The following is a 21,013-nucleotide window of genomic DNA, read 5'->3' as shown; positions in this document are numbered from 1 at the left end:
CGCCCCCTGCCGGCCGGCCGGGCTCCCGCGCTCGCCGGCCCGCGCCCAACGCTCGGCTCGAGGGACGCCCGCGGCCGGATGCCCTGCGCCCGCAGCCTCCTCGGCCTCCTGGCGGCCCTGGCGGCCTGCGGCGCCGCCGCCTTCCTGGGCTACTGCGTGTACTTCGACTGGAGGCGGCGCGGCGACCCCGCCTTCAGGCGCCGCCTGCGGGACAGTGAGTGCGGCGGCCGCGGCGCGGCCCGGGGCGGGGCGGCCCGCGGGCGGGGCGGGGCCCGGAGCCGCCGGCGGAGGACGGCTCCCGCCCAGCACGTGCCGCGTTGTCTTTGCAGAAAGAAGAGCTCAGCCCCCGAAGGCGGCCGCACCCGGCGCCCAGGTGAGGTGCTGCAGCGACCCCAGGCGGCGGGACAGGGAACCGCCTCCCCACAGGGCAGGTCCCGGCTGGGATGGGGGTCCGGCTGGGATTGGGGTCCTGGCCCGGGTTGGGGGCCCGGGTTGGGGTCCCGGCTGGTTCCGGACCCCGCACTTCCCAGCCCTCGTGGCGTTCAGGCTTAGTTTTTTAGTGTCGCTTACAAAAGAAAGAGAAGGAAGAACCATTTGAGGCTATGAAAAGGCAGCTATACAATACACTTTGTAGGAACAGGTGTTAAGACAATTTTTTAAATTTTAAATATATTTTGATTTTTTACAGAGAGGAAGAGAGAGGGATAGAGAGTTAGAAACATCGATGAGAGAGAAGCATGGACCAGGTGCCTCTTGCACACCCTCCACTGGGGATGTGCCCGCAACCAAGGTGAACGCTCTTAACCGGAATTGAACCCGGGATGCCCCCAGTCCACAGGCCGGCGCTCTATCGAATAAAAAAAAATTTTTTTTAAGTATGTTTTTATTGATTTCAGAGAGGAAGGGAGAGGGAGAGGGGAATAGAAACAGCAGGGATGAGAGAATCATTGATCGGCTGCCTCCTGCACGACCCCTATTGGGGATGGAGCCCACAACCCAGGATGGAGCCCACAACCCAGGCATGTATCCTGAGCAGGAATCAAACCATACCATTCTGGTTCATCCTGAGCCAGGCCGGCCGGGTGCTCACTCTGCCTTTAAAGACCAGCCCTGGGCATGGTGCCAGTGATGTGGCACCCTGTGACCCTGGTCACCTTCATAAGCCAAGCTGGCAGCGAACCACAGCGGCCTTCTCAACACCAGCTGCACTGCCAGCGCCCCACCACGCTGTGTCCCAGTCAACAGACATTGTTAATACCCCAGACAAGGAAATAGATTTGCAACATACAAAGTAATCTTTGTTATAGTTAATTATAGTAAGATGTCTGATATGTGTACTTAGTAAGCCGAGTAAAATGTGGATGAGTTATTACAAGCATCTCAGCCTCATTTGGATATGCCATGTATTTTTTTTCTCTTTTTTTAAATTTTATTTTATTGTTGACAGTATTACAGATGTCTTCCATTTCCTCCCCCTCTAATCCCTACCACCCAGCCCCTAATGTATTTTTTTTTATGGCCTGAAATCATAAGTCCACTTTAAGAAATTGGTTTAAATAGTGTAAAGAATAACTGCTTTTGTCATACTTTGGATTTAGAAACTAGGTTTAAGAAGTGCATTTTAAAATAAAAACTAAATAATTTTGATTAGTAGGCATATCCCTCACACTCGTTACTCACTGTTAAATATTTTGTGAATCGCAGCTGTGGGATCCAGCAAGGAATGAAAAGTTGCAGGAACTTTTTCTGCAAGAAGTACGAATGGGAGAGCTTTGTCTATCTAGAGGTAAGAACATAAACATTCCTTTGTAGGCAGTGCTTTATGATAATTTGTTCATTTATTGATCAGGATATATACGTTAAGTAATGTAACTAGCTAGATATGTTAGCCACTGTGCTTCAGTTTAAAGAGAAACGGTCCCAGCATTGTCACTCCATCCCACTTGCCAGCTCCAGTGTGTTATAATTAGTGCCCCAGGTTATGTTGCAGTCTTGGAAGTGCCGATGGAGAAGCAGAGCCAAATGCCAGAACACCTCATCTATCACCAGGTAAAAATTGAAGTGAATGAATTTTCCAAATGGTTACTTGTGTGAATCAAAACTTTAAAAATTTTTAATTGCTTTATAAACATTTTCCTGCCTTCTTATTCTTTTTAAAAAATATTTTATTGATTTTTTACAGAGAAGAAGGGGGAGGGATAGAGAGTTAGAAACATCAACCAAAGAGAAACATTGATCAGCTGCCTTTTGCATACTACCTGCTGGGATGTGCCTGCAACCAAGGAACATGCTCTTGACCAGAATCAAGCCTGGGACCCTTCAGCCCGCAGGCCAACACTCTATCCACTGAGCCAACTAGGTCAGGACCTGCCTTCTTATTCTTAATAGGATACTTATTTTGCCAAAACCGGTTTGGCTCAGTGGGTAGAGCGTCGGTCTGCGGGCTGAAAGGTCCCAGGTTCGATTCCGGTCAAGGGCATGTACACTGGTTGCTGGCACATCCCTGTTGGGGGGTGTGCAGGAGACCAGGTGGTCGATGTTTCTCTCTCATCGGTGTTTCTAGCTTTCTATCCCTCTCTCTTCCTCTCTGTAAAAAATCAATAAAATATATTTTTTAAAAATAGGATACTTATTTTTTAGGGTAAAGTCATTATGAATATCTATTTTTGTCCTAAAGTATGCCTGTGGGAAATACTTTGCACTTAATGGCCATGACCTATTTTTTGAAATATGATTTATCCCCACCCAATTCCAGATAGATTTGAGAGAAAACACAATATTGTCAGATAAAATGATGGTAGATAATTTTAGTATCGTATAAAATATTGTATATGTAATGACCATGTTTTTACTCTGGTGTTGAACCCTGGAAAGAAAAACATTTTTTTCTTGAGCCTTATCTAAGGGAAAAATGATGATACTCAATAAACAAGTATTACACCCATTATGTGTCTTTTTTCCCCCCCAAGTATTACCAATTCCACTCCATATCTCAGTACCTGTATTTGTTTTTGCTTCTTTTGATTGTCTTTTTTGAAAAGATTTTGTTTTGCCGAAACCGATTTGGCTCAATGGATAGAGCGTCGGCTTGGGGACTGAAGGACCCGGGTTCGATTCTGGTCAAGGACATGTACCTTGGTTGCGGGCACATCCCCGGTGGGGGGTGTGCAAGAGGCAGCTGATCGATGACTCTCTCTCATCGATGTTTCTAGCTCTCTATCTCTCTCCCTTCCTCTCTGTACAAAATCAATAAAATATATTAAAGAAAAAAAGAAAAGAAAAAAAAAAAGAAAAGATTTTGTTTTTCAACCTGCATTTATGAGGATAGAATCCTCCAGGATTTATAAAGACAAAGAGGAAGTCAAGATCCTGGACAACTCAGAGCAATACCAAAGATTTTGACTTTAATCGGTGGCTTAAGAACATCCTAAAGGTTTTGAGAAATTAAAAAAATATTGCAGCCACTCAAAATCATTGCACATTAATCATAGTTTAAAATTTCAGTATTTTATTCAGTACTAACCATTTTGGTAGGTTTATAAATGGACTAAAAATATCTGATAAGTATGAATGACAAAATGAATTATTAGAACTGACAATGATATAAGCAGGAGTGATTTTACATAAGGTAATGAAGTAGAAGTTTTAAGGACCTTCATTGGCATGGGCCTCTTTGAAAGTGCTGGGAGGAGTCCTACCAATTTTGTATTCAAAATTTTATATTTTCTTTTTTAATCCTCACTCGAGGATATTTTTCTGTTGATTTTTAGAGAGAGTGGAAGAGGAAAGGACAAAGAGAAACATTGATGTGAGAGAAACACATCGATTTGTTGCCTCCTGCACGTTCTCTGACCAGGGCCCCGGCTGGGGAGGAGCCAGCAACCGAGGTACTTGCCCTTGACTGGAATCGAACCCAGGACCCTTCGGCCAAAGGATGATATTCTATCCACTGAGCAAAACTGGCCAGGGCAAAACTTGATATTTTCTTAAACAGGGTTCCCCAAATTATATAAACTATGGGCTTCATAAAATCTGGATTAGTCCCTACATATGGATACTCCCTCGATGAAGGGGCAATTATTATAAAATAGAGCTTTTCAGCTTTAACATTTTTCATTTGGGATAGTATAAAATAAATATGGAGAGGAAAATTCTGAATATTAAGCCAAAAGAAAAAAAATAAAAAGTATTTTTTACAATTTATTTTTATTCACCATGTTTAAGAGCTATTGTGTATTAGTTTAGACTGAGATGAATGTTATAGATATTAAGATGATTAAAATGGTAATTGCAAACTTGTGTATTTAAATTTTTCCCTCTCAAAGGGAATAGTTTTAATTCTGTGAACCCCTAAATTGGTTAATGAGCTCTTTAAGGGTTATGTACTTTTACTGTATTTTACTTTTAAAGCAGTTCTCCATCTTGTTTGCTTACTCTTTAAATCCCATTAAACCCCAAGCCAAATCAGAATCTCTGGGGATGGTACCCAAGCATCAGTATTTGTTAAACCTCCTGGTTATTACAATATAAATCCAACACTGAGAACAAATATTCTAATGTGATAACCTTTCACCCAGTTTTCTGTAATCTTTCTCAATTTTTCCCACTCCCCTCTGTACCAACCCCAATTTTCATAACTTTGTAGTCAGGTAGTCTAGTTCTATAGCCATCTCAATTTTGGTTGTGTCTGTTTGGGACCATAGAACCAATGATTTGATTGAATTTAGTGGTTGACTTAACTAATCATGTTGTTTTTGTGTCACATGAGCTCCATATATATGAGTCATGTTTTCTTATCCATTCACTCACTTGATGTCTATTGCTTGGAGCATTTAATCCAACTATGTTTAATGTTATCATTTTAAATGTTTTTATTGATTATATTTATTTATCATAAATCCTTACCTAAGGATATTTCTCCATTGATTATTATTATTTTTTAATTTTTAAAAAATATATTTTATTGATTTTTAACAGAGAGGAAGGGATAGGGATAGAGAGCTAGAAATATCAATAGGTGAGAAACATCGATCAACTGCCTCCTGCACACTCACTATTGGGTATTTGCCCACCATGTACTCCCAAGGTACATGCCCTTGACTGGACTCAAACCTGGGACCTTTGAGTCCATAGGCCAACACTTTATCCACTGAGCCAAACTGGTTAGGGCTGTTTAATGTTATTATTGATAGGTACTTGTTTATAGCCATTTCTGTACTTTATGCCTGTGTTCCTTCCTCCCTTTCTTAGTTTTTTTTTTTTTTTTTTTTTTTTTTTTTTTTTTTTTATAGCATTCCCTTTAACATTTCTTGCGTTGTTGACTTGGTAGTGATAAACTCCCTCAGCATTTTTTTTTTTTTTTTTTTTGTCTGTGAAGCTCCTGATTTCTCCTTCAATTTTAATTGACAGTCTTGCTGGATAGAGAATTCTTGGATTCAGTCCTTTGCTTCGCATCAGTTTGTATACCTCCTTCCATACCTTTCTAGCTTGATGTGTTTCTGTTGAGAAATCAGTTGATAATCTGATGGGGGATCCTTTGTAGGTAACTCTGTTTCTTTGTTAAGATTCTTTCTTTGTCATTAACATTTGCTATTGTAATTATGACATGTCTTGGTGTGGGTCTTTTCAGATTCGTCTTGCTTGGGACTCTGTACTTGTGTCAACACCTCCACCCCCCCCCACCCCCTATCCCCCTTCCCCCCCATATCCAGGAAGTTTTCTGTTATTATTTCTTCAAATAGATTTTCTAATCCTTGCTGCTCTTCTTGTCCTTCTGGCAGCCCTATTATACATATGTTACTTTATTTTATGTTGTCCCAAAGCTCCCTTACGCTCTCCTCCTGCTTTTTATTTTTTCCCCTCCCATTGCTGTTCAGATTGAGCTTGTTTCTGTACCTTATCTTTTACCTCACTAATTTGTCCTCTGCTTCTTCTAGTCTACTGTTGAAATCTTCCATCGTGTTTTGATTGTAGCTATATCACTTTTGATTTCTTCCTGATTTTTGCATAGGTTGTTGATTTTCTCATTCATCTGGTATAGGAACTGTATGACCATTACTCTGAATTATTTTTCTGTTATGTTGCATGCTTCTGTTTCACTTATTTCCTTTCTTGGTGACTCCTCATTTCCTTTCCTCTGGGGATTGTATAGTTGTTTCCCCATTCTGATTATCACCAGAAGGTTCAAACATTATTGAGTTGTGTGGGCCTGGGCCGTGTGTAGTGGGAGCTGTGACACCAAGACGTGTGCGTTGGTGGGAGTCACGCTAGCCCAGGATCAGAGTCACAGGCACTCAGTGTGGCCTGGTGTGCGCACCTAGAATCAGGGACCCTGCCATCGCCATTCTGAAACAGAGACCCTGTTGGCATGTGCCAAAAATCAGAGTGCCAGGAGCCAGAGTTCCCCTATGCCTGCACCAACAATTGAGTATCAGAGTCTCTGTTGCTTGGTGCAGCCCTGCGCTGAGAATCAGGGCCCCTGTGTGTGCATGCCCCAAGAATTGGAGTCACTTGCTGTCAGTGTGAATGCACTGGGAATCAAAGATCCCAGGCACTCATGATGAGAAACAGAGTCAAGTCACCGGTGCTCAGTGCTGCCTCTTGTGCAAAGAATCAGGGTCCCCAGTCTGCTTGGGGGACTGGTATGCACAGTAGCACTGTGTTGGCTGGAGGTCCACTCCTGTGCTGGGAAAAACAGACTTTCGTGTGTGCTTGCTCAGAACTGAAGTCAGGTGGTACTGCCACCCTGCATGGGCATGGGGTTTGGTCACCCGATTGTGTTGCAGCAAAAGATTCCCAGTGTCCATGCACACACCCAGGCTCAAATTCCTGTAGCGGAGCTGTGGCCATGTGCGAGGGGCAGGTCTAACAGTTCTTATGGCATTCCAGCGAGCCCGTGAGGAGGGGGATGGGCTCTGTGACTCACAGAAATCTGTGGCCCGGATGTCTGGATTCTTGGCCTCTGTGGGTCTGCAGCTGTGGTGGCAGGTCTCCGTCCCCAGTGGCTTCAGGGTCCTGGTTTGTGTCTGAGACCTGACTGGGTGATGCTGAGGCCACTATCCTAGCTTTAAGTTCTATTTTTCAAGATGGCATGGTCTGTGCCCATGTTGGCCATCCCTGGAATAACTGTGGTGGCAGTGGGGCTGTGCCATCTAAGACTGCCCAGTTTGGCAGCCCCTTGGAAGACCTGCAGGATCTGTCCCTCGCTCATACACACACCATACACTCCTCCATCGCTCCCTCCCTCTCTCACACTCTCTCCTATCCTACCTTCCTGCCAGTCATCATCTTCAGAATCCTCCACTTTTAAAGTTTTAATACTTGGTGCTTTCTCAGTAATTTGTATAATTTATATTTTGAAGAACATTAAAATTTTGCTCTGAACTTACCAATTTGTTTCAGGAGAGCACAGTATGGGGGCGGAACATCTCAGCAATGCCATTTCAATGTCTGGGCAACCACGCGAACTTCTGAAGGTTTTTAAACGCACACTCCCGCCCAAGGTATTTGAGATGCTGTTACACAAAATTCCCCTGATTTGCCAGGTAAGCACTTATTTATCTTTGTAAAATGGGCAGAATAAACAAATTTGGCTTGAATACATAGAAATAGCAAAGTAGATGTGTCAATGGTCTAAAGTTTTAAATGAGTAAAATCTGATTATTTTATTGCCTAGGTGAAACAAGCTAATTCTTTCATGTTCCTTTGACTATAATGTATTGTATATTTTATTGAGAATTATGTTTCAGCATTTCAATTTTAAAGGTAGCATTGTTAACATTTTATTTGTCTTTGTACTTTCAAAGATACCACAATTATTGACCTACTGTAATGTCCATGGAGTCCTTTAAGTTAAATGGTATTTGTTATTTAAATGACCTAGTGGCTTAAAAATTAGATGTAACATAGAAAACAGTAAATTATCAAAGCAGAACACTTCAACTTTCCATTAGTATGACAAAACATAGATATCACATTGGTAAGTTTAAACATATAGACTAATCAGTGTTTTCTAATGTATAAATTGAGATTGATATCAAATGAAATTCTTTCAGAAGCTAATTATTAATAGGTATTAGTCCACTTACATTTACCAAGCTGCTTGATATGTTTATGGATCAATTAGAATTTCCTAAAAATGCTTGGATTTTAGGACTGTTTAGCCATAAGACACTACTTTTAATTTTGGCTCACTCTCTATTACACTGATCACATCGCGGCTGAGAATACACTATGTGTCGTTGGTCTGACTCAGAATCATTCAGGTTGGACTCTCAGCTTTCGAACAAAACACACATTCCACTAGAGCCTAACAGTCAACTCAAATATTCCCAAGCTCGTCTCAGATGGTTTGTTTCCTGAAAACATATGGAAATGTAGTTAGAATAAGAATGTGTAATGCCCTGCCTGACACAGGAGAGGGGCAAGAAAAGGATCGGTCATTGAAATGATTAGTAACTATTTTGTGTTTACCAGCAATTTGAGGCAGACATGAATGAACAGGAATGCTTGGAAGATGACACTGATTGAAAAACACTTCAACGTATCCACAGTCCAGTGAGAGTACTATATTATGATATAGCATAAACAACTGCGCAGTGATATTTCCATTTTATTTAACTTTTAGAAATAAAAAAACTTTCTAACTTATTCATGATTGAACACATATTTTGCATTAAAATTAATAGTCACAATTGAAGAGACAATGGTTTATTTTTCTAATCAAGTGACTAAGCTCCTGAATCATAAGGCCTCAACAAAGGTTGCATCTTACATTTTGCTTGGACAATGAGACCTTCTATTTTGATCATCCCTGGTAAATAGCACTTTTGTTTCTCCAGTGGTTTCTATTTGCCAAACAGTCATGACAGATGGTTAACATGGTGGCTACTGCTTTCAGGGGATTCTGGCAGATGAATCCTCACTTCCAGTGCAAACTATTGGCAGCTTCTCAGGGAAAGTCCAGCTGTCAGGACGTCTCTATCGTGGCTGGCCAAGGAGTCCTGCTTTGGCTGCCAGGGCTTCATTCTGCTGAATATGATATTCCTGAAATCTCATGGATATCCTCTGCGTCATTTTTAAATATTTCTGTAAGCAATGTTCTGAACAGGTGGTCTAGAAATAAAAAGAGAGAAGATGGAAGAGGCAACACAGAAATATTAATTTGGAAAAAAAAAAAAAAAGCATGTATTCTAAAAGTCCAACAAGTAGGTACTTTTCTTTGAATATATCTGAGATATTAATAAGTAGCAGATGACCATAGCTTTCAACTGTTAATACAAGAGGTATTACATTTTGATACCTATGGGTCACTAGGCACTAAAAACAATGGTAAGTCCCTACTAGCTGGACTAGACTTTCTTTCTTTCTTTTTTTTTTTTTTTTAAATATATTTTATTGATTTTTTACAGAGAGGAAGGGAGAGAGACAGAGAGCCAGAAACATCGATGAGAGAGAAACATCGACCAGCCGCCTCCTGCACATCCCCTACGGGGGATGTGCCCGCAGCCAACGTACATGCCCTTGACCGGAATCGAACCCAGGACCTTTCAGTCCGCAGACCGACGCTCTACCACTGAGCCAAACCGGTTTTGGCTGGACTAGACTTTCTGCAGGTGTGCTTTAGTATTAACTGAAAGCCTACATTCCCATCCCCTTATTCTGATTATTAAAATGTAGGCCCAGTACAACTTTGTTCCTTTTTAATGAGAAATTCCACTCTTAATATTAAGTTAATTCTCAACCTTTTACTTTTTTCCTGTAAGAATATTACACTTAACATCTATCAAACTATGTCACTTATTTAACAAGTACTTATTCATTGCTGGTTAAAAGTTAAGATCGTGGCATGAGTGTTTTCAGTATTCTTCCACTGGAAAAAGTTATATCACTTTCAGCCAATATATAAATGTTTTGATGAGCAGGTTAAAAGTTGTAATTTCTAATAGGATTGGGTTTTGAGAGTCTACCTCTGCACTATGAGTGATGAAATTCAAGCTCTAGTTTTTCCAAAGTTATCCTGAATTCTCAGGGTCAGATAGAAAAGCCATGTCAAGTTTCTCAAGGTAGATCACTTAATGGAAAGCTAATTTCTAAAACTTTGCAATGGAACAATAACTCGGCAAGCCCCAGGCATTTTCTTTTAGTATGCATTGATTCAATGTGACTATCATATTAAATTTGTCACTACTAAACTCAATGTTATGGGTCCTTGGCTGCTTTAGTTCCTCCAAGCAATGGAGCATAAAAGGTGGGCAAAGTTCCTGTAATAACTAGGAACAAGCAAAATGCTTAGGGGGATTGCACTTAAGTTGATGATCACAAGCTTAGAGAATCTTTAGTGGGTACACTTTTCATACCTCTTCAGGTTTTACTTCTCTTGTTGTGAAGTCTTTAACACAATCCAAAAAGCAGGTTTCTGTAAGTTTATTGTAGGTTCCAAGAAATTCTTTAAACTATAAACAAATAAGGCATTTTAAAAAAAAATTAATAAATCTTTATTGCTCATGATTATTACAATTATTCCCCCCCCCCAATATCTCCCTTCCATCTAGTTTCCACCCTCCCCTGCCCTTACCCCCCCCCATTGTCCTCATCCATAGGTGTAAGATTTTAATCCAGTCTCTTCCTGCACCACCCACACCCCTTTCCCCTGATAATTATCAACCCACTCCCTTTCTTTGCCCCTGAAATAAGGTATTTTAAAAAAATACAAACAAATAGGTGTTAATATTTGGTGTTTTAGAAAACTTTACTTATTGTTGCAAGTATTACAGAAGTCCCTTCATCCCCATCACTGACCCTCTCTCCACCCTGCTCGTCCCCCCCTCCCAGGTCTTCCCCGAATTACTGTCTATCCATGGGCTATGCCTGTCTATACTAATAAAATGGTAATATGTTAATTAAACTGGGTTGACCAGACATCCTCCAAATGGCTGACTTCCTTCTTCCTTTCGGACAAAGCCATGGTGGTGGTGGTGGTGGTGGTGGTGGTGGGGGGGGGGTGCGGATAACGCAGAGGCAGTTAGGGGCGATTAGGCTGGCAGGGAGAAAGCAGTTAGGGGCAATCAGGCCGGTGGGAGAGCAAGCAGTTAGGGGTGAGATGAGGCTGGCAGGGGAGGGCAGTTGGGGGTGATCAGGCCGTCAGGGGAGTGGTTAGATGGCAGGCAGGCAGGCGAGCAGTTAGGAGCCAGTGGTCCCGTACTATGAGAAGTATGTCCAAGGGTCCCATATTGGAGAGGGTACAGGCCGGGCTGAGTGACACCCCACCTCCCCACTGTGCATGAATTTCGTGCACCAGGCCTCTAATAGGTATATAAGTTCACTGGTTAATTTTTGTCTTTTAAAACAAAAATGTTCTGAAAATTAACTGAAGTTTGTATTTTAGGTGAAATGTCCTATAATACTTAAAGTCAAACTTTTGCTAACTCAAATGGGTATACTGTGATCTATGTAATATGAGCTACAAAATATAATCAGATTTTCTCATTGAATACTCTTTCCTGGATTACCTGAAAAATAAATATTCTTCATTTTATTTCCAAATTTGGAAATGAAATATAAACCATTATTTTGTGAGATCACTGACATGGTTGCATTCAACAGTGCCTTAAATTTTTTGCCAAATGCCTTTTCCTTAATTATAATACCTTACCTGTTTTATCTGATCAGATTCTGGAATTTGTGCAGCCATATTCTTTCAGTACCTTTATTAGTCACCTGATTTAAAAATAAAAAACGTTTGTCAACCTATAAACAAATATTTTATTTAAAAAATGTTTTTTATTGATTTTAGAGAGAGAGGAAAAGAGAGGGAGAAAGAAACATCAGTGTGAGAAACATCGCTTTATCATCTGCTTCCTGAAAACTCCCTACTGGGAACCGAGCCCAAAACCTGGGCATAAGCCCTGATTGGGAATTGAACCAATGAATTTTTGGTACATGGGATGATGCTCAACCAATTGAACTACATGGGCTATAAATAAATGTTTTTAGGCTTCTTGAAGAGTTAGGTAATCAAAACAAGAATAGTTTATGAAATAGAATTAAAACAAGCTTACCTGAAATACCACATTATTCACATTTTATCAATTTCTAACCATATATGTAATTATATGCCAATCCTACAGTTTCCCACATCATTAATGACAACAGAACCATAAAGCTTAGATTTTTTAATGCTATTACCTATGGGACCCAAAGACCTGTCTATCTAAATCTTTAGTGGGTTACTTTTTTTTTTTTGGGGGGGGGGGTGTTAATACTCGCCTGAGGAAATTTTTTCCATTGATTTTGAGAGAGAATAGAAAGGGGGTTGAGGTAGTAGGAGGAGGGAGGGAGGGAGGGAGAGAGAGAGAGAGAAAGAGAGAGAAACCAATGTGAGAGAGAAACACATTGATTGGCCTCCACCCTGACAGGCTGGGGATAGAAATTGCAACTCAGGTACATGCCTACCCTTGGGTGGGAATGGAACCAGGGACCCTTCTGTCCAAGGGCCTACATTCTAACCACTGAGTGGCTAAATCTCCGGTTTTAAGATGATTTGCCCTGCTACTTTGCAAAAAAGCTACTTATTAAAATCCCTTTCCTGGCCGAAACCAGTTTGGCTTGGTGGATAGAGCGTCAGTCTGCGGATTGAAGGGTCCCGGGTTCAATTCCGGTCAAGGGCATGAACCTTGGTTGCGGGCACATCCCCAGTAGGGGGTGTGCAGGAGGCAGTTGACCGATGTTTCTAGCTTTCTATCCCTCTCCCTTCCTCTCTGTAAAAAAAAAAAAAAAAAAAAAAAAAAAAAAATCAATTATACACACACACACACACACACACACACACACAATAAAGTCCCATTCCTAGCAGGATTTTTCTTTTTAAAGGAATCTGAAATTTATTTTTTAGTTAATCCTCACCTGAGGATATTTTTCCATTGATTTTTAAGGAGAGTGGAAGAGAGAGGGAAAGACCGAAAGAAACATCGATGTGAGAGAAACATTCTGAGTGGTTGCTTCCTGCACCAGCCCTGACCAGAGCCCGGGCTGGGGAGAAGCCTGCAACCACGGTAAGTGCCCTTGACAGGAATCGAACCCAAGAACCTTTGGTCCGCAGACTGATGCTCCATTCACTGAGCCAAACCAGCTAGGGCCCTAGTAGGATTCTAAGGGAAACCAAGAGATTTCTGTTGTCTTCTGTAAGTACTCAAGTTAACTATTCCATTGGTTGCTAATGTAACTTTGACCTGTGCTACTAATGATCCTTTTACCTTCTCTATGCAAATGGAGAGTACTATTAATTGTTAACAAACACCATCCTAACTTATAAATCAATAACCCAAATGAAAGGTACTCAGAGTTCTAATATACTTTAAAAGGAAGTCACAGGAGTTGTGAAGTCTGAAATTAAAAAAGGGCGATCACTGTAACAGAAACTTTTAAATATATGACACTTATGATCTAACTTGGGGGCAACAAAGCAGTGAAGATAAGGAAGTCAAAAGCCTTTCTGAATTCCTGGGATTTTCACAGATTCTAAATGGAGGCCCCCGGCTTAGTTAATCCATATATAAGAATGTATCACATTATTTATGCTATCTGGCTAGTTCTAAAATGGAAAACATCTCATATAAAAGATTTTGTATAAAATAAGACTGTTTAAAATAGAAATTAAACAGCATGTAAAGAATAAGCATATACAATCTTGTACATGTAGACTAAATGAATTTTTATGTATTACAATATATTTAGCTTTGAATTTCCTAATAACCAATGTAAAAAAAGTAAACTAGATGTGTAAGTCATTCTTATTGACTCATTATTATCTGAAGTGGCTCTGTAAAGCATGATGTTTTCATGAAACTAGGAAATTCAAAGTGCTATTATCATGAAAAAAATAACATTCTCATTTGATTAACGAATATAATTGATGGTAATTCCATTCTAGTATTTCCAACCCTGTATATACCTTCCACTCTTTTGCATTTATTCTTCTTTCCTCTTCTTCTTTTTTTTTTTTTTAAATATCCTATAAGTTAGTGAGGATACAATCCATACTTATAGAACATTGGACCCAATACCACAGAAGACACATTTTTATCAAGTGCCCAATGAAACAATATCCTGGGTCATAAAACTAGCCTCAACAAATTTAAAATAATTTAAATCATTTTAAGTGTGTTCTCTGACCACAAATGAATCAATCTAGAAATGATTAACAGAAAGAGAACAGGCCAATTTCCAAATATCTGGAAAATAAACAATAAATTTCTAAATAATCCATGGGTCAAAGAGGAAGTCTCAGGGGGGGGAAAATCAGTGAACTGAATGAAGCGAAAACACAACATATCAAAATTTGTGTTAAAAGAACTACATCAGTGCCAAGAGAACAATTTATAGCATTAAATTCATATATTAGAAAAAAAGAAATCTCTCAAATCAAAGATCTAAACTCTTACCTAAAGCACCAAGAAAAGGAGCAAAATAAAACGCAAAGCATGTAGACGGAAATAATAGAGCAGAAAAAATAAAAATGAAAACATAGCCCTGGCTGATGTGGCTCAGTTGGTTGAGTGTCGTTCTATGAACTGATCGATACCGCGTTAGGGCATATGCCCAGATGCAGGCTCAATGCACAGTAGGGGGCGTGCAGGAGTCAGCTGATCCATGCTTCTAGCTCATAAATGTTTCTCTCTCTCTCTCTAAAATCAATAAAAACATACTTTAAAAAAGTGAAAACATAAAAGCAAAAAACAATAATAAAACAAAGAGTTGGTTCTTTAAAAAGACTATCATTATCAGAAATGAAACTTATCACTATATACCCTGCAGATGTCAAAAGTATAATGAATTTACTATTATCCCGATATCAAAACCAGACAAAGGCAGTACATAAAACCAAAGAAATGTCCCTCATAAAATAGACCTATAGGTCCTTAACAAAGCAGATTGGTATTACTCTGCTCACTATCCTCCACTTGCCTTTTAGTATTCCTAACTAATGGTGACAAATGGTTATTTGATAAGACATAGATAAGAAGTGTCCCAATAGTGTTGGTATGAATCTTCTTTATTTATAATTATTTTCTTGGCATTATATATATTTTTAAAAAATATTTTTATTGATTTCAGAGAGGAAGGGAGAGGGAGAGAGAGATAGAAGCATCAATGATAAGAGAGAATCAGTGACTGGCTGCCTCCTCAGGTTTGAGCCTGCAACCCGGGCATGTGTCCTTGACCGGAATCGAACCCAGGACCCTTCAATCCACAGGCCAATGCTCTATCTACTGGGCCAAACCAGCTAGGGCTTCTTGCCATTATCTTTTTTTTTTTTTTAAATATATTTTATTGATTTTTTACAGAGAGAAAGGGAGAGAGAGATAGAGAGCTAGAAACGTCGATGAGAAACATCGACCAGCTGCCTCTTGCACACCCCCTACCGGGGATGTGCCCGCAACCAATGTACATGCCCTTGACCAGAATCGAACCTGGGACCTTTCAGTCCACAGACCGATGCTCTACCACTGAGCCAAACCGGTTTTGGCACCATTATCTTTTAATGTAAAGTTCTTAACAGTATATATCTCCTTAAAATGAAATAAAGTTTTATCATATTATAAAAGTAATGCAATCTATTTCTTGAGAATTGGGAAAATAAAAGAGAAATACTCTACTCAAAAACCACTAAGTTAACATTATGGTTTTCTTTTCTCTAGAATCATTCCATTATAAACTTTTCAAATATTGTCCCAGATTTACAACTGAACTCAAGAGCTAACAGTCAGCAATTTTCTCAAGTCTGCCTAAATCTCTAAAGCTCTTTTCTATAGTCATAAATAAAGGCATACCATTTCATTGTGATTTGCTTTATTGCGTTTTTTTACAAATTGAAGGAAAGACCCTCCACCAGCAAAAAGATTATGACTCCCTTATTGCGGTGGTTTAGAAATGAAACAGCAATCTCTGAAGTATATCTGTATCAAGATCACGGCATACATAACTTCAGGCAGCCGTTCCTAGGAAATCCTGGAGGTGATTGATTTGCAAATTTACCTGCTATCTGGTGTCTCTAAAGTCTTTCATCCTTCTCTTTTGCAGTTATTTAATCATAAATTATGCTGATTGACAAACTCCAACAAGCCAAGCAAATTACTGATAGTGAAAACAGGCAGCAGCAATGTGGCTGCCCTTTTATTTGGTCCTAGTTTCCAGATATTACAGCAAATGTTTGTTATTATAGAGGCAAACATCCACTGAGCAGTTACCTTTCAATTATACCCCTGAGAGCTGGAGATGGAGGGAAGGGGTAAGAGTTCCAGAATCTCTGGCTTAGTTCTTGGGAATGATACAGCAATGTTATTTTTTTTACTAAGCACAAATATATCATAAAACCAGGTAACTTAAGAGTAAAGAGAGATCTTATCAGTCATCAAGCTCAAACCTTTTCTGATGCATGAGTTTCCTTTCTGTTCTGGAAAAGCAGTTGTCCAACTTTTGCTTGAATGTCTCCAGTGAGGCCTTCTTTCTTATCTGAAAAAAATGATGGTATTACAATGACTGGGGAGACCACTTCAAGCTCTAATAGTTTATTTGAGAAGTCTAAACTTCTGTTGGCTAAGTCATTTTTTAAAAAGCCTCTTCCTTAGATTCACTGTGATCATTTTGCAACACATACTGATATGGAATCATTATACGTACATCTGAAACTAACAATGTTACATAGAAAGAAACAAAGCCTCTTTATTTTTCAATATGTGAAATTTAGTTTCCTCATTCTGAGGTTACAAGTCTTTAGCATATATTATTATATATATTAAAAAATACATAACATTCTGCCCTAGCCAGGTGGCTCAGTTGGTTGGAAAATGATCGAGTGCACCAAAAGGTTACAAGTTCGATCTATGTTTGGGGTGTGTATAGGAGTGTGTGTAAATTTATCCCTGTTTGGGGTGTGTGTAAATTTATCCCTGTTTCTTTCCCACCCTTCCTCTCTCTTTTTAAAATAAATAAAAATATATCCTTGGGTAAGGATTAATAAACAAACAAATATAAAATCCTTATCTTTCCAGATAGTAAGTATGTCCAGGTGAACATCACAGAACAAGCAATTCCCAGAAATTTCTGAATATTAAAAAGAAATTAACAGACTAACCAGGATATGATGGAAGAGATGCCCACCATTTCTTTTTTAGAATCATATGCAGATTTGTATCAGGCCTGAAGCCAAATTTCTAATTCTGTTAAAATAGTTAAAGCAAATGATTCTTCTGATGTCTTCGGCCTGTATCACTAACACAGTACTTGCATTATTGTACTGGTCACTGGTCCCCTTGTGATTCAGGCAAGGGTCACGAATTGATCATAAAACCACTAGGTGATAGGTTCCTGGGAAATAGGATATATTCATGCTCTCAAAACATCTCCACAGGTTACAAAAGGAAAACTGTCCTTCTATATTGTAATGATCTGGCCGTTACCACCTTCATCAAGTGATTATATCTAGCATCATCTCTGTGGTATTCTCCCCAAAATGGATGATCTGACTCTGATCATGAAGGAATAATTAGGAAAAGCCACCATAAGGGACAATTTGTAAGATTAGAGGTCTTTAAAAAAGAAAAGAAAAAAAAGTCATGCCCGTCATGAATCAGGTCACGGTTTAATTCCTGGTCAGGGCACAAGCCTGGGTTGTGGTCTTGATCCCCAGTTGGGGGCGTGCAGGAGGCAGTTGATCAAGGATTCTCATCACTGATGATTCTATCTCTCTGAAATCAATCAATAAAAAAGATCATAAAGAAAAGGGGTAGAGGGCTGTTCTAAATTAGGACACTAAGGGATCATGACAACTAAACACAGCGTGTGAACTTCAGATCCTGAATTAAAAAGAAACATTTTTGAGTTAAAAAAGACATTCTGGGGATGTTATCATTTTAGGTGTAATAATCTTATCCTGGCTATGTGACAGATTGTTCTTAAGGTGATTCATGCTGAAGAAATTAGAGTTAAAGGTCATGTCTGCAATTTACTTGCAAATGGTTCAGCAAAAGAGTAGTTATCTAGGTATATAGAGAATAGAAAAGAAGACAGCAAATAAGTAAAAATGTTAACAATATTATAACAATCAAAAAAGAACAACAATCTTGTGAACCCTATTTTTTGTTCCAGGGCTATCAGTGTCTATTTGATAGGTCAGATGTTTAAATTGATCTGAACTAACTTGTTTGGTTGATAGGCTTTAACAGGATCCCTTTACTTTAGATTATCCGAAGTAGGTTTAGTAAGTTCACGTCTGAGTAAATGGCAACTCCATAATCAAGAGCAAAAAATTCTTGCTACACCACACCACTCCCACAAAAATTCTTTGGAATGATTACTGTCTATTGCTTTTGGGTTTAAAGGTTGGCCGCAAGACTTACAGCATAATCCGCTGAGCACTGGGCTCAATGGGGGGAGGGGTGCCAAGACTTCTTGGGTTTCAACCCAATTCAACTTGTAATGACTGCTTATGGCCACACGTTAGAGACTAGAGGGGAAAGGTTACTTTATTTCATATCTAAGTTACATTAAGAAAATAAGGGGAATTAGAAATAAGGGAAAATCATCTGCAAAGCTCTGACACTGTCACTTTTATCTTTTTTAATTTTCCCTAAAACAAACTGTGAACGAGCCAGGTACTACCTGTGAGCCCGGTAATGAAGAGGGAAATGTACCTGGAATAAGACATAATTTGCAAAGACTAATTAAAAGGTTCTTCAAAGCCAAGACCCTAAGGTCCCTTTTAAATACTAGGATTTCTCCTATGAAAGCTGAGCTGAAATTTTTTTTTTTTTTAAAGTAAAGTGTTGTTTAGCTTTTACATCAGATTACATTGGCTTTGATTAATCTTTTTTCCTAAAGCCTCCAGTAATGCCTAAAGGGAAACGTCTAAGTAGTGCGTACTTGAAAAACGAGCAGATCAGATAAAGGTGCTGGGCCTGGTTCTGTGTCCAGGGAGGATTGTTCGGTTCAAGGGGGGGGGGGGGGGGGTCTCCTGCCTGTTAGCTCAAGGTCAAGTTACAGCCTAACTCACTGTCTCAGCACAAGACCCCGACTGCTCAAGCCCAGTTTGGAGTGCCTCGGAGCCTGGAACTACGACCCTCGCCCCGGTGACACGGCCGTCGGGCAGGAGGTCTCAGACCCGCCCTGGGAAAGCAGGACCCGCTGCCCGGCTCCGCAGCCCCCGCAGCCCGAGGAGACCCGGCGGCCTCATTCAGGGACCCGCCGCCTTTCCGGAGCGTGGCCTGCCGCCCCCCGCCCGGGAACCCGGGATTCTGAGGGCAGAGAAAGAGATCATACTTAAGCACAGGCTCTCGCTTCCGACAACAGTGCGAGGCTGGGGGGACTGCGCTGCCAGTGGAGTCCGGGGGCGGAGGGTCGGGGTCACGGCGGGTGCCGCCGCCGCGCCGCCGCCGCTGGGTGCAGAACACGTGGGAGCAGTGATGTCAAATAGCCCTTAGACCCTCTGACGCCGATTCGTTACGACAAGGGGAACTTGAAAGAAAAGAAAAAAAAAACACCGATAGGACCTTATAACTTCGAAACCCTCTGAGAATTAATTTTTGGGATTGTCTCTTTTAGACAATGCTTCCTATTCCCGATTTCCTCGCCACTGTCTAACCCGAATCTGCGGAAACTGTTTGAAAGACTAATTTACTTTGCGTCCCTAACGGTCTCCAGGAGCTACGCTGTAAACATTCCCTCATGAGTGCGAGTGGTGTTCGTTTGGGAGCGCTGCAGGTGTTCAATGCGGCTCTCGGGTTTTATCCAATATTTAAATCCTTTGGGGCAAAGTACTGCCTTTAAGCAATTCACACCCGTTTTAAGCCTTTTACGTTTGGGCGTTTGTTTCCACCCGGAAAGGGACGGAGGAGCACCCGGGAGCGTTTAGCCTTGTGATTGGCTGTTTTGGACACTGTTCTAGGCGCGCATGCGTGTTGTCTCTCAGGGGGGGCGGGCTGACAAGGAAGTGGGTGTTGACCCGCGAGCAACTGAAGGTGTGGTCCGAGTAGACCTGCGGCTGTGAGGCTGCCCCGCGTTCTGGAGGCTCGGAGGCGTGAGTTTAGGTGTCCGGCGTTTGCAACTAGAGGGATGTGTAAGACTCATTGGCTGAATAATGCTATTAAGCTTCTTAGGTGGGGAATTAGAGAGAGAAAAAAAGCATTTGGGTTTTACCTGCTTGACTTCCTCCGCCCAGCAAATCTTAACTCCGCCTCTGCATCTGTTTGATTTTTGTCTCGCCGGCACTCGGGCTGGAGAATGCACGGTTGTTATGGTTATTATTATGCTCATACAATCATTTTATCTCCAGTTTAAGATCCATGGCCTGGAGCATTTGTAGACTGAGTGGGATTAATGGGTAAAAATGTTCTAGTCTTTATGCTGCATTAAGTACCAAAATTAAAATTGCTAGCTTTGTGTATAGTCTGTTTAGACGTTGTTTAAAAGTGGATGAATGCATATTTCAGAATCACTTGAAATTCACGTTTTCCTTATTATACTCCCCCGCGCCTCTTACCCGACCTCCTCCCCAGTCTTCAAAGCGGTGAAAATTTTGTTCTGAAGTTTTATGGACCCAGAAGCAAGTTCTGCTATAGAATTTCGAGACTAGTGTTGTTGCCAGTAATATGAAAGGGCCCGAGTTTAGCCCGGAAAAGAAAAGAAGGGTTAAAATACCAGCGAGGAGGCTGCGTGAGGTGGTTTCTCCAAACCAGGGAGATAATTTGGCTTCGCTGAGAGACGAGGTGTCCTGTGTTCCTCCAGCGAGGTCTGCAAACAAACATCTTCCTCTCAGAACGGGGACCTGCTTGAATGGAACGTTACGTGGTATGTGATTCCCACATAGTTTTCAACTGTTGATTTTTGTAAATTTTAAGTTTTGTTTTTATTGCACTTTTTTTGCGTGTGTGTTTCAAAGCGTAAAGAATTTTTGATGTTTAAATCCACAAACGTGAGATATGTTTAGCTTGTACAGGTGTCAAAAACTGATGGTGTT

General features: G+C 40.6%; 3 protein-coding genes across 9 annotated transcripts in view; 2 read left to right on the top strand and 1 right to left on the bottom strand.

The window, feature by feature from the left end:
• The first annotated feature begins 56 nt into the window (after positions 1 to 56).
• Positions 57 to 8,601, top strand: TOMM20L (translocase of outer mitochondrial membrane 20 like). Its single transcript, XM_084902412.1, has 5 exons — positions 57 to 214; positions 330 to 373; positions 1,705 to 1,786; positions 7,402 to 7,544; positions 8,476 to 8,601. The coding sequence occupies exons 1-5, from the start codon at positions 79 to 81 to the stop codon at positions 8,527 to 8,529; spliced, it is 459 nt and encodes a 152-aa protein (XP_084758538.1). The 5' UTR covers positions 57 to 78; the 3' UTR covers positions 8,530 to 8,601.
• TIMM9 (translocase of inner mitochondrial membrane 9) lies at positions 8,596 to 19,480 on the bottom strand. Of its 3 annotated transcripts, XM_084902423.1 has the most exons (6): positions 19,318 to 19,443; positions 17,279 to 17,367; positions 16,424 to 16,503; positions 11,654 to 11,718; positions 10,359 to 10,454; positions 8,596 to 9,114 (listed from the first exon to the last, which is right to left on the bottom strand). In XM_084902423.1, the coding sequence occupies exons 4-6, from the start codon at positions 11,690 to 11,692 to the stop codon at positions 8,980 to 8,982; spliced, it is 270 nt and encodes an 89-aa protein (XP_084758549.1). In that variant the 5' UTR covers positions 11,693 to 11,718; positions 16,424 to 16,503; positions 17,279 to 17,367; positions 19,318 to 19,443; the 3' UTR covers positions 8,596 to 8,979. The 3 variants fall into 3 exon arrangements, with proteins under 3 accessions (XP_084758549.1, XP_084758548.1, XP_084758550.1); XM_084902422.1 differs by lacking the exon at positions 17,279 to 17,367 and having other exon boundaries at positions 16,424 to 16,512; positions 19,318 to 19,480; XM_084902424.1 differs by lacking the exons at positions 16,424 to 16,503; positions 17,279 to 17,367 and having other exon boundaries at positions 19,318 to 19,453.
• Positions 19,481 to 19,966: 486 nt separating this feature from the next.
• The window catches only part of KIAA0586, a 95,073-nt gene continuing 94,026 nt past the window's right edge, over positions 19,967 to 21,013 (top strand). For 2 of the 5 annotated variants that reach the window (XM_084894694.1, XM_084894696.1), the window contains exons 1-2: positions 19,983 to 20,113; positions 20,553 to 20,844. In XM_084894694.1, coding sequence (XP_084750820.1) covers positions 20,646 to 20,844 — 199 coding nt within the window. In that variant the 5' untranslated portion in view covers positions 19,983 to 20,113; positions 20,553 to 20,645. Of the gene's footprint in view, positions 20,114 to 20,552; positions 20,845 to 21,013 lie in introns of all 5 variants that reach the window. The other 3 variants (XM_084894697.1, XM_084894695.1, XM_084894698.1) reach the window with 3 other exon arrangements.

The sequence above is a fragment of the Pipistrellus hanaki genome, assembly GCF_964339955.1.
Source record: "Pipistrellus hanaki genome assembly, chromosome: 1".
In the NCBI taxonomy this organism is placed as follows: domain Eukaryota; kingdom Metazoa; phylum Chordata; class Mammalia; order Chiroptera; family Vespertilionidae; genus Pipistrellus; species Pipistrellus hanaki.
The sequence above is the reverse complement of the archived record's forward strand: the minus strand, read 5'-3'. Positions and strand labels throughout refer to the sequence as shown.

What these genes read in the sequence shown, in the direction of transcription:
- TOMM20L (XM_084902412.1), top strand. Translation starts at nt 79, where the DNA reads ATGCCCTGCGCCCGCAGCCTCCTCGGCCTCCTGGCGGCCCTGGCGGCC. An exon ending in CAGGCGCCGCCTGCGGGACA is followed by an intron (nt 215 to 329) that starts GTGAGTGCGGCG and finishes TTGTCTTTGCAG; the next exon opens with AAAGAAGAGCTCAGCCCCCG. An exon ending in CGGCCGCACCCGGCGCCCAG is followed by an intron (nt 374 to 1,704) that starts GTGAGGTGCTGC and finishes TGTGAATCGCAG; the next exon opens with CTGTGGGATCCAGCAAGGAA.
- TIMM9 (XM_084902422.1), bottom strand. Translation starts at nt 11,692, where the DNA reads ATGGCTGCACAAATTCCAGAATCTGATCAGATAAAACAG. An exon ending in AATCTGATCAGATAAAACAG is followed by an intron (nt 10,455 to 11,653) that starts GTAAGGTATTAT and finishes ATTTGTTTATAG; the next exon opens with TTTAAAGAATTTCTTGGAAC. An exon ending in GAGAAGTAAAACCTGAAGAG is followed by an intron (nt 9,115 to 10,358) that starts GTATGAAAAGTG and finishes TTTTATTTCTAG; the next exon opens with ACCACCTGTTCAGAACATTG.